Source organism: Amblyomma maculatum, chromosome 2 (genome assembly GCF_055883805.1).
Source record: "Amblyomma maculatum isolate TAMU_Amacu chromosome 2, ASM5588380v1, whole genome shotgun sequence".
Taxonomy (NCBI): Eukaryota; Metazoa; Arthropoda; class Arachnida; order Ixodida; family Ixodidae; genus Amblyomma; species Amblyomma maculatum.
Window position 1 is genome coordinate 37,296,025 of NC_139345.1, and position 12,925 is coordinate 37,308,949.

Sequence of the window (12,925 nt, forward strand, 5' to 3'; positions counted from 1 at the left end):
TATTTGTTATCAAGTGTAGTCCTCCTCATCTGTCGCAAGTTGCAAGGTACTAAAGACAATATTGAACACATCTGTTTTTACATGAATGGCGAATAACAGTCGTGTCTCTTGATAAATGTTGCTGGAAATAAACAAGCTATGTGTTCGTAGATGTTTGTTTTCTCACCCTGTGCTACTATGCAGTGTCATATGTGGTATTCGAAATGAAGGGATGTCGTAGTAATCAAGCTTGATATGCTTCTGCCAGTTTAAACAGCAGAAATCAGACTTCCAGTTTCTGAAGACTCGTCTTCAAAAAGAGACCAAAGAAACCGTCAAGCGGTCACTTGAAGAGTATGAGCACATGCTCAGCATCGAAAAGTGAGTATCGACTCTCTCTCAATTTTTACAGAGATTCTGTGGACCACTCTTTTACGGTGAAAAGATTGGATGCATCTTGCAAAGTATTTTTTATTATCAACCTCTTTCTCTGCATGTCCTGGCTTCTATTATTTCCTATACTATGTGAATGCAAAAAGGAGCATGCGGATGCCTGGCCCCTCAGAAAGTACCCAAATTCGGTTACCGTATCGTGCTGCGTATCGTGCTTGTAGCCCTCACTGACTAAAAATAAAGTGGTTTGCTACAGATGTAAGTCAATAGGCTCTTAAACCTGCACACAGGCAGCCACTACAACAGGGATTTGATGCCACGACTTCATGGCGGGTCAACCTACAAATCAAGAATCTCAACTAATTTCAGCCTCACTTGTTTCAATCTCACCCTCTCTCTCAAAACACACATCGGAATATAGAAGAGCTACTGAGAAACACAGAAATTTTTGTTACTGAATATAGCACCTTCGTTATCCTTCACTTATTATAATGAATTGCTGACTTAAAATTTTGATACATTGATAGTCAATGTTGAAGAAAAGAGACGTGGGGGCTTAGATTGATAACTAGGGGATTTTTGGTGCTTCTACAGCATGAAATGAATGCACTGAGGACTTGAGGGTGGCAGTTTTGCTCTGCATTGATGAGGATGGAGCCAAGCCTGTTTGTCATGATTTGTAATGTTTGACAGGGGGCAGATGAAACAGGAGGAAATGCAACTGCACACAATGTGCCCACTTCGGCTCCTTTTGCCCCCTGTGTGTAATACTTTTTTTGAAACATTCTGTATTATGGGTCTGCAGCGTGAAGTTCATTCTTTAGATGCCTTAGTGCAGCTGCCTGACAAGGCCTGTCTATTACATATTTGAGCGTTTCAAGTGTGTCAGCTTTACCTTTCAACAATAAAGATTCATTCGTGTCTTGTTTTTTTTTTTATGACTTTATTTTTATGCACATAAAGTACAATGAAAGGCATGTGTTTTTGAAAATAGAAGTCACAGGATAAATAAAAGAAAACTTCTTCTGGTCTCCATAGACACTGTTAAGTTTAAACTGATTTTTCTGTGTTGAAGCCTTTGCTTATGCAGAGCACATTTGAGAAGATGTGTGAGGGGTTTTTAGGCAGTGGTTTGGCAAGCCTCCATTTTCTGAATCAAACTGCTAATGAAATGGTAGTTCTCAAAGTTAACTTAGCTTGTTCACTCTTGGATTGTTTTTCTGGCATGTAATAGGCAACTCAGCTCATGTTGCTTCTTTTGCATAAAGCCAGCTGCATTGTGCATACACATTAGTTTTGGGAGTATGCTCGTGCAATCATTAATGTGCAGGTACGTATACATTTCGTGAAGTGCGTGAACATGTGCGAAGTTTGCTATAAGCACAGCATGTGGTTTGAAACACTCACCTTTGGAATTATTTGTTTTGAACAGGAAAAAGGTGATGGAGCTTGAAGCTGAACAGAAGAAGTTAAGGAGACAGGTAAGATGCACTCTTGACTTTTTTTTTGGAGACATATTCATGTGCTACGAAGTTCTGGTAAAATGTGTGTTTCATCCTGTAAAGTTTTGGTGCCATGAATGTTTTATCTGGGCATTTTCAAGGCTATTAACTGTGTGACCATTAAGCAGAATTCATGCTGTATAATAGAGCATTCTCCCAATGTCTGTGTGTTGTAAGCCTAGTTCATGGAAAAATATGTCATGCCAATGAGTTTGTGCGCAACAACCGTGGCTAGGCTGCTACTATCTTTTTTGCAGCTTTTCTTCATAAAAGAATAGGTGATCATTAGTCGTGAATGGCTCACATGAAGCGTTCCTTTTGTTGGGGTATAGTTTCTCGAGAAGGATATAACTCATGGTATTTCTTTTATGGTGACAATTGTTAAAGGCACATTCCCTTAAGGGGGGACATGGGACTTAAAAATAACTTTATTATTTACTGCCCAAATGTGATGAAACCTCACGGAAATGTTCAGGTTTTTCTGCTGATTTCAAATATGGAAAAAGTTTTCTTCTGGGGCAATTAGTTCCAAGGTATTAGAGAATTATTGCTATTGTTTTGCTATTGTCTGCTCAAACAATAGAGGACAAAATGCTCATTAGAAATTAATTTTTAATATACAGGTAGATACTATAAAGTATAAGGAATGCAATGTTGGAAGCACATTTTTTATTTTCACTTGTAAAACTTTTATATCTTAACTTGAAATCCTTACACAGTTGCCATGCCTGTGAGTGCGAAGTTCAGTGGGCTGCTAAATCTCTATTATTAGCTCAATTTTAAAACTGCTTCCAACATTGCACTCCTTACACTTTATAGTATCTATCTGTATATTAAAAATTAATTTCTGATGAGCATTTTTTTTTCCTGTTGTTTAAGCAGACAATACAATAATTCTCTAATACCTTTGGAACTAATTGCCCTAGAAGAGAAATGGTTGCATATTTGAAATCAGTAGAAAAAACTGAACAATTCTGTGAGGTTTCATAAAATTTGGGTAATAAATAACAATACCAATTTTAAGACCCATGTCCCCCCTTAATTTGGTGTCATCATAGTAGTAATACTAGTATAACAGTAGCAGTATTAGTAGTTGCAGTAGAAGTAACGCTAATAGTAGTAGTAGTTGGCATAAAATTCAAAGCATGGCTGAAGGGGTCACCATTGTTACTGTGGGCGGAGGAGGGTTTAGAGACGCTGCAAATAATGTGACTGGAAGGAACGGCGGTTGTGAACAACGCTAACTGGCCCCAACTGAGTGATGTCACTTGTGATAGCATATATTTCCTCTACCCCGTAACTGCTCCCTCCAGTGACGACCTCCTGAAACACATGCATAGACTTCATATTTTAGAATGAGGCATTAGTCGAACATCTCAAACACATGTCCCACAAGCTCTCATATTGCAACTTCCTTATTGACTACCAAGGACTGGGAGAAAAGTGCTGTGTAAAGATTGAGTTTGCGTGAAAAATAAAGAGTAGTCTGTAGCCGTAAATATATGCGTGTTGCTCTCAAATTGACCTCCCCTTGTATAATCCCTGATTGCCTCTCGGGAAAGATTGTCTGCATTCGCTTCTGAACCAGTTTTGTTTGTGATGAGTGCTCTTCGACCGTTTTTCTTCTCCTAGCTAGAGACGACTCACTATGCATCACACCAATTCTTCTCTTGATTAGTGCTGGCTTGGTTTACAGCTCATTGTGCCCATTAAATCAGAAAAATTTGCTCTGATGATTTAGGCCAGGAGATGCCTATTCTTTAGCTCAATAAATTTTGTAATTTATTTTGTTTGTTTAGAAGATACTGCAACACAAGGGCCAAACAGGGTGGGCAAGGTAACAAGGTCAGCCAAAGTAAAAACAAAAATTGGTGCAATTTGCATACAAATGACAAAAAATATTGATCATGACGAATCTGACATGCACAAGCACGTGAAAAAATGAATGTAGCCAGGATACAAAGAATGATTTAGAAAACAGCATTTTCCGAGTGAAAAAAAAAAAAGGGGGGGGGGGGGGGGGAGGACACAATGCACAGGAAGTCGAATGGAAAATAAAAATACTTTCTTGATACAGTCGGGTTTGAAAACAATCAAAGCATGAGAAAGGAAAATAGTTCGGGTGTGAAATAAGGATGCAAAATAAAACGTCTTAACAGCTGTCTTCGAATCTTTCCGCAATACACTGTGGTGGCCATCCTGTGAGTTGCTCTTTTGGCTCTGAGTTTGAGTTTCGTGTGCTGCTGACAGGTTTCGGAGCTGGAGGCTAAACTGAAAGACCGTGAGGAGTTGTTGGAAGCACTGAAGACCAGTCAGCGAGATGCCTTGTCACAAGAAATGAAAGTCGAGATGGACTTTGAGAAGGTGCTTGCTGAAAAGGTAAATTGATTGTTTTTCCTTGGTATACAGTCGAACCCAGGCAGTCTTGGCACTCAATGAGCAAAATGAGCGAATGAAAAGTGTTTTTATCTGGTATTCTTATTGTGGAACTTTTTAAGTGGAATAACGTCTGTTTCAATGCTCCAACGGCAATACTGATTATTTTTATGCACGTGATTGGAATGCATGAGAAAACAGTTTAATGACAATAATCAGCAGCATGAAAAAAAGTATCGTTTTTCTTTTAAAGGGGGAGAGGATCTTCGACCAAAATGTTTTATTAATGATGGCACAATTATGAAATCATCAGAGAAAATGCATTTTTGTGTTCTGATTCGGATTATTCTTATAAGTTTCTATCGAGGGCCGTCAAGAAATTTTGCTTCAGGTACCTTGCTAATGCGCAATGCTGGTCTCGGAAGCGACATTAGTTTTTGATCCCTGTGTCCAAGATGTCAAGATTTTTTTATTCTTGTGTCTGAAATGGTAACTTGAAAACCTCAAAACTTAAGTTCTACGATAATACTAATGTGGTTTACAGGAAAGGAAAGGCGTAGTATCTGTCGCACTTTTTTCTATGGACACCTGAACAGCACTGGGGAAAGGAGGGAGGAGTGAAAGCGGAAAGAGGCAAAGGGGAGCCGTAGTGGAGGACTCCAGAGTTATTTCGACCACATGGGGATCTTTAACGTGGTCTGATATCGCGCAGCACACCAACGCCTCTTTTTGTGCTGTCCACTGTCACGTTAAAGATCCCCGGGTGGTCGAAATTACTCCGGAGTCCTCCATTACGGCACCCCTTTGAGCAAAGTGGAGTTCTGGTCCAGTTGGTAGGTCATGATTTACAGGGTAGCTTAGCATGAGACAGACAGTGCTCATCCTGTATCCCTCTCTTGCCCTTGTCTGTCTTGCACTAAGCCTCCCTGTAAATCACGGCACCCCTTTTGAAGATTTTGCCTTTTTTTGTATTCCTTGATGTCAATGGCATGCATACATGTGGAGAGACAACATCGTCCTCCCTCCTGCAGAATTTTTTAAAACACGACAAAAATGTACAGAGCTTATTGCAAAAGTGCGCGAGGACCTGTGTTATGTAAAATTAGATGCCATATTTGGGAGCACCATATAAAAATACTTGTTCCGTGGAGACTGAGCAGTTGCAATTTAATTATTACATATTTTCTTTTAAGACCTCGATCCCCTGTTAAGCAGGTTATTTTTACATTGTCTTTGGCAAACCGACGAAGTGGTCTCACATTGTTTGTCCTGACAGGAGTCTATTGTATATTTGACATCTCCAAAATGCATTATGACTGGTATAGCACTATAGATATCTATTTATTCACTGAGTTGTAAAAGATTTGTACATTGCTTTTTCATAAGAAAGTCACTGTTTATAAATGTGGTGCTTCAGGTATTCAGTGTTTAGTGAATACAACTTATTTGGAAATTCAGAGGTGGCATATTTGGCGAACAACTAGGAACTTAGGTGCAACTATGTTCAAGATATTGTATTGAGATTGCTCTAGTCAGCATTTTGTTGCTCTTTATTTAGATACGATGAAGCTAGATTTTTTTTTTATCTCTTTCTGTGCTCCAGGTTTTTACATAAAAATGCGTAGGACACTTTGTGAGTGACCTGAAGTGTAACCTTGGAAGTTTGTGCTCGTTTTGTCCCATTAGGTGAAACTGTTAAAGGAGCTGCATGAAGCACTGCGCCAAAAAGAACTCTACAAGGAAAGGTGTGATCAATCTGAAAGCCAACTGTTGTCCTGCAAAGAGCGTCTCAGGCAAGCACAGCAGCGTGACTATGAGGCTCGACGTGATGAAATGGAAAGTCTTTATCAGAAGACAAAGGCACATTTGGAAAATGAACCAGCCCCCATTGCAACCGCTTTAGGAGCATATCCGAAGAGGTGAGAACTTTTTTACCGTCATTGCTTGCCGTGCCTATTCCACTCAGTTTGAAATGCCCTCTCGTGAACAATCCAGGCCACTTCTAGATAAGTAATACTATTTAGTAGGTTCAAAAGGACTGTTCTTCAGTTTCAGATTCTTATTTTTTTTTTTCTGTCAGCTTTATGAGGGAATATTTTTAAGAATCTGTCTATGTGGAGAGGTCAGCAGGCATGGTAATTATGGTGGCAGCATTTTTCACTGACCCTGCTCAGCAGCGATTGTGCTTTATTCTTGTGATTTCACAACATCGACATTTCATTTAGGTGCATGGGGCAAAGAGAGAGAGAGAGAATCGCTTTATTTCTTCAGCCCAGTATTAAGCACTCAATAAGTTGGTGACTTGTCGGATCAACACTAGCTGATCGTGCCATTGGACGTCATCGACTGTGACATCATGACTGGATACGGCGTTATCATGATGTCACATCTGGCTATGTCTAATAACCTAAAGTGACGTCATTATCAGGTCATAACGTCATGAATAGTGATAACATCACCAGGCGATTCACGCTTATACAAAGCTGACCCTGCCGGATGTTCGATCCAGGCGTCTGTGCGTCGCCTTTAATATGGCGCTTCCTCGAATGCCGCACCACACAGATATAGAAGCAGACGCAGTACAGCAGACATCAGTGGCGTTTCAAATTGGTTTACAGGGAAGAAAAGGCGCAGTATCTGTCACAATTCTTCGCAGGCACCTTAACCGAGCCGTAAAGAAAATGAGAAAGATGGAAGTGAAAAAAAAAGAGAGAAAGAGTTGCCGTAGTGGAGGGCTTCGGACCACCGTGCAACAGATGCTTTCGTGTCATTATTAGTGGTCAAAAATGCCCCCTAGAATTTTTTTTCTTACATCTAATGCTATTTTGTGGCTGCCACAGCAACCAATATGAATAGCACCTGTCAACCCTGAAAATTGCGCTACACAGATGAGCCAACTTTTGAGAATCACTTCTAGAGAAGAAAGTAAATAAGTCTAAGAACTTTACAGTCAAAGATCTTATAAAGTCCTATAATGCACTTCCTTAAAGGGCCCCTAATTAGGCCTGAAGTTTTCAAGGAACAAGTGCCACACGAGATGTACGCTCATGATCGGTACACAACTCCACTTTGTGTTCGGCTCCCAAATCAAAATAAATTGCCGCCTGTAGTCTGCAGCTCTGGTTCCAAGCCCCTCGCATGGAGCCACAAGGTGTAGCTGCAACACACTGTTTGTGGACCAGTTCTATTTCTTGTTCCTATAGCTAGGCTGCTGTTTTATTTTTATTGTGGAGAGGCTGCACATTGCCACAGAAGCACTTTAGAATTTCCGCCAAGAGTGGCATTCATGTAAAGAATACTAGGAAAAAGCTTGGTACTGCAGTTTGTTAACCATCACACCTTGTCCACCATAGCAGTTATGGAAAGTGCCATCTTTTAGTAAAATTCCGAGGCGACCATGCTTGCTGCCAGAGTTGGGTCAGGCTTGCATCTCTGAGCGAGACAGCAATGCTCATTTGTGAGTGTAAACCTGGGGGCTTCAGCAGGATTGCACCTGTATGCTCTGAATGGGGAACAATTAAATTGAAGCTAAATATCATGCTCACTTTAGTCATGCATACCCTATAGCCTCAACTTTTACTACAAGTGGCATACCTTGTACTCTTATTGGTGCCATTTTGTAAGCCAAACATTAGCGTTTGCCAATCATTTGTTAATTTACCATCTGCACACTATTATTTTCTTGCTTGCAAGCTTGAAAAATGACATTTCGGTTCAAAAATCAAAAAGAGAAGCACTATTAGTTATGGTATATTCTTACTCCTAAGCATGGCAAAATTTAAATGGCACTACAGTTTACTGCCATTTACATAGAGCAGTATAATTCTGCTATGAGACCAACTACCTATCCACGTAATAGGCCTCACAAGACGAGGAGAGCTTGATGTATGCACATGTTTCATGTGAGAAGTTAGTAACACTGATTAACAGTGATTACAAAGCCGAAAGAACTTTCTGAGTTGGCTCTTTTAAAATTCATATACTTCTTATCATTTTCTGGGTAGTTGAATGATTGCACCATCAGGTTGCCGTTCAGTGTCATGGTATGTGCTTTTCATTTACCCTGCGGACTAAACTTGTTTTCTGATGGAAGTTTTTGGTTGGACTTGCTATTTCCACAGAACATTTAATGCTCACTTTCTTGCACTCCACATGTGCTGTGTAAGCCCACTTTGTGTTAAATGTTTGGTTAAGCATCTGAGAGACATGCAAGTATATGCAAAACCAGAACTGACATAGCATGCCTGTAACACTGTGACATTCTTTCAACTGCCATGAGAGCTTAAAATCTGCCTTGTTAGTTGTTTTAACATCAAGGTACATATTTATATTTAGTTGCCATACTTGCAAAAGTGTTACTTTTACTTTAGAAAGCGCACATGCTAAGCAAGCATTCTAGGTCGTACAAATGTGGTTTCACAGGTTGTCTGGTCATCCTTTACCAGTATCGCTTAGTTCTCAATCGACTGATCTCATGCAGCCCATCAGATGATGGAGCAGCATTTGAGACACCAGAAAAGACATCACCTCAGCATTCCGCGCCTGCTGTGCGAACCACAAGTGAGAGAACAGGAGACTTGCCGCCTGCAGCACCCCCATCGGAGACTGGGAAGCAAGGCCCTAGTGTGCCCATAGTTGTGGAACATTCACCACCGGGTGCGTCTGCCTCTGGCTCCTCGTGGATGGAGCACATGCGGAGACTCATTGAGGAGCGAGACATGCTGCTGAGTTCAGGAGTGTACAGCAAAAATGATGTCATTATCGTTGAATTGAACAGACACATTGCTGACACTGTCAGAAAGAACTTGTGAATGGTTAGAGGAAGGAAGGAGCGAATATGGGCACGAATGGAGGTCACAGAGGCCTCTTTGCTCACCACTTCTTCTATATCTCGAGAGGAAACGCAGGAAGTGTCAGGTACATGCACCGATGACGTTTAAACTATATATGGCTAAGTGTTCACAGGCACGCTTTATGCCTTAAAAGAAGGTCCTGCCCATGCAAACAACAAATCACATGTTGTTTCACTGGTTTGTGGATAGCATTTGTAGATCGGCAAATTGATAATTCTGAACAGATTATATTATGGTGGACTATTTTTACCTGTTGCTGGATGATGTTTGTTGCAGACTACTGTACGAGCCTTTACTCGGTGCCTTTGCAGAACAAGTAGTGCCCATTGATCTATCCACGTGCAAATACTGACACAGCGTAGGTGGGTAGCACTGTTCTGGTGAAAATCGGGCTTGCATTTTCTTTCTCACTCTGACATGCTTTAATCAATGGCACAGAGTGGTACTGCAATATGATTATAGTGAGCATAGCCATATGTTAATAATATTCATTGCCACAATCATCTGAGCCAAATCTTACTGCACTATGTCTGATAATTCAGATACTGCTGGAGAGCTCACGTTCAGTGGCCTTATTACGCGACAGTGACACAATGAAGGCTTATGTATTGTCTTGTTGCATAATTGTAGCATGCTCGCTTTTTGCTGTGAGATAAAGAAAGCAACCACTCTATCTCTCTGCACAAGTGATCAGACCAGACACCGTGGATGATTTTCACAAGGCCCACTACGGCTGGGCTTATACAATACATTCATGACCTTGTGTTGTATTCAGTAGCAACCTTGTAAACATCATTTTAGGCTCCTTGAAATGTGGCCCCAGAGTAGCATGTTACAAATGCTTGGAAGCTTAATTGAAGAGAAGTAATTTTGTAAGTCCGAAAGTTTCTTTGCATGCTAATTTATAAACGGGTTAACATACTCAGGCATGTACATCTGCTGTGTAGGTCAACCTTATATTAGCGTGCAGATGGTGTGCATAGGTCACATTTCTTACTTTATGGGTCTTTCAGGATTAAGCAGCGCATATATATATGAATGTTTATAAAAACTTCATCATGAGTGAACAAACACTTTCAGTGCATATTCACGACAATTGTGAAAATATAAATTTATTAGTTCGTTTCACATAAAAAACAAACCAGGCTTGAAATCTGGTATTCTGCAACATTTTAGATGCTGTTTGTCAATTGAATAGCCTGGTTTAAATCAACAGGGGTGCTTGCAATGAAATGAATTCAAATTTGTTTTGCTTTTCTGTAAACTAATTGCATGTTGTAAATCATGTCAGATGCATTTTGGATTTTGCAAATTACCTTGAATCGAAAATGCATTTACCACAGTTCAAGGTGAAATACTTATAAGACTGTTATAAGACAGGTTTACTGGGCAGTCCAAAAAAAGAGATAGTTATTTAAGTAAGTGTTAGTATTTGTTTCAAGGTTTGCTTGTGAATTCTTAAAAGGATGCTCTGTGCAAAAGAAAGAGCACTTGATTACTTCATGCATAAAATATTATTGCTCTTTTGGAAATGAATACAGAATAGTACCAGGAACATGGTATGGAATGCTACACAAGAAGCTGTGGTCATACAAAATACTCTAGCGGTAATGATCTATCACAATGCTCAAAACATGCTTGAAGGTGCATGTATGTATTCATAATTTAGATTGCAATAGAATCACATTTGTCACCTTTGAGGCACACATTACATGCATATAAAGTGCCAGGATCATTTCTAAATCTGTGTGTATAGCATGCTTAAGTTTTTATTGTTGCTAGGGTTAAAAGATGCATAAAAGAAATGCTGTCTTGTGCTCAAATCTGTGTTTGGTTGTGCTGCTTTGTTACCACGGAGACGATCCTTGCCGCTTGCCCTCATTAACAAGGGAACTGCAGGTTTCTCCGTTTAATATAATGGTATTATTGGTTTGTAAATACAAATGACTTTCTTTTCATTGTAAAGCATAGCTACTCTTGCCTTCTTACGACATAAAGTTGCATCAAGTCCTATTTCTGCACTGCGCACTAACATAGTATTGCATTTAAGTGCAACTTACTGGAATCTTTATCCGCAGCACATGTGTGCTTGGGAGTTAAATTGTATTGTCCGCTCATTTCTGGGATGACGTCTTAGATGTGAAACTGAAATGGTGCACAGTGTAGCATCCCTCTGCTATAATGTGCACAGGTTTACTGGGCAGTCCAAAAAAAGAGATAGTTATTTAAGTAAGTGTTAGTATTTGTTTCAAGGTTTGCTTGTGCATCAGTGAAGACTTTTTAAAATGTACTGCTGGAACATGCAGCCTTACAGCGTTTGTTTTATTTGAAACTTAAAGTGGATTTTGATGCCAGTGTGTCTCTGGGCTGGCGAGTCATCTTGGATGTAAACCTCACCTGTTATTTGAAGGCATGAAAGAAAAAGGTATTGCTAAGCACATTTACATTGCATTAATAAACCCTGATTTCAACAAGGAGTCAAATGAATGCACCGAGGTTATCCTGAACTTGTCCGTGCCTTGCAACACCTTATTGCAGCACTCCCTATTCCAAGTCTGCATCATTTTCGCAATCTTGCCCTCATCTGATTGGTGGAAATGCTGGAACCAGAAATGGTTGCAACTGAACAGACATGCAGTTCCGGTGTTTCCACTAGTCACATGACCTGAGGTGACGGGGAAAACGATTACTTCTGAAGATGATGCAAACTCGGACTATGGGCTGGTTCCCTAACTTCATTACTGCCCTGGTTCTCTGCCATCCTTGAATGTGTTCCTTTTTTTGTTTATGCTCTCACTGCAACAGATCATTAGGGATTTGTTCTGCAAACTACATACTCTGCAGTTTCCCCGTCACCTATATAAGTGCCAATCTGTTCCTTCACCCTCTCTCTTTTGAGACCATGAAAAAAAAAAAAACGGAAGATTTAGAGAGGTCTTGGAAATCATCATCATCAGCCTGACTATACCCAAACTCGGACTATGGGCTGGTTCCCTAACTTTATTACTGCCCTGGTTCTCTGCCATCCTTGAACGTGTTCCTTTTTTTGTTTATGCTCTCACTGCAACAGATCATTAGGGATTTGTTCTGCAAACTACATACTCTGCAGTTTCCCCGTCACCTATATAAGTGCCAATCTGTTCCTTCACCCTCTCTCTTTTGAGACCATGAAAAAAAAAAAAAACGGAAGATTTAGAGAGGTCTTGGAAATCATCATCATCAGCCTGACTATACCCACTGCAGGGCGAAGGTCTCCCATATTTCTATATAGGATGACAGCACTTAGTAATCTTGCAGAGCTGCCTGTGTGTCCACTTTCGTTCCCAACACTTGTTGGTGGCCAAACTTCCTGCCATTGCATTCACTCATTTTATGTTGGCTGCACAACACAAGTTTGTATCTGCATTTATGGTTAGGTTTGCCCTATGTTCTAAGCAATTATGTGATTACTTGTTATTACAAATGTGCTCCACATTGGGGGATTCCCCTAAAACTTTCTCAAATGGGGGTCCGCGAAATCCACGTCCACAAAAAATTCCCTGTGTTGCCCGATAGCTCTGGCTTGGCTAAACAGTTTTGCATGGTTAAAAGCATGGAGGTTCAAAGCCAATGTTATTCTCAAAGCGAAAGAACCGAGGAGTCTATGGCATCTGTAGACGCCAGCATCGGTGAAAGCAGAGCTCTGGCTGTGCTGCTGGAAGGGGCTACACTGCAAAGCATCTCAGGTATCTGATGAGCAAGCGGCGCAGTGTTGGAAGGAGTTGTATTTTTTCTAGCAGCATGCATACCAGTGCCGATGCATTGACTTCCCCACGTCCTCTG

General features: G+C 40.5%; 1 protein-coding gene across 4 annotated transcripts in view; it reads left to right on the top strand.

Moving 5' to 3' along the window:
• LOC146198384 (centrosomal protein of 120 kDa-like) overlaps nucleotides 1-12,056 on the top strand; it is a 42,450-nt gene extending 30,394 nt beyond the window's left edge. For 3 of the 4 annotated variants that reach the window (XM_084593864.1, XM_084593865.1, XM_084593867.1), the window contains exons 16-20: nucleotides 248-360; nucleotides 1,805-1,853; nucleotides 4,125-4,253; nucleotides 5,937-6,169; nucleotides 8,731-12,052. In XM_084593864.1, the coding sequence (XP_084449990.1) occupies nucleotides 248-360; nucleotides 1,805-1,853; nucleotides 4,125-4,253; nucleotides 5,937-6,169; nucleotides 8,731-9,061 (855 nt within the window). In that variant the 3' untranslated portion in view covers nucleotides 9,062-12,052. Of the gene's footprint in view, nucleotides 1-247; nucleotides 361-1,804; nucleotides 1,854-4,124; nucleotides 4,254-5,936; nucleotides 6,170-8,730 lie in introns of all 4 variants that reach the window. The other variant, XM_084593866.1, reaches the window with a different exon arrangement.
• Nucleotides 12,057-12,925: the final 869 nt, after the last annotated feature.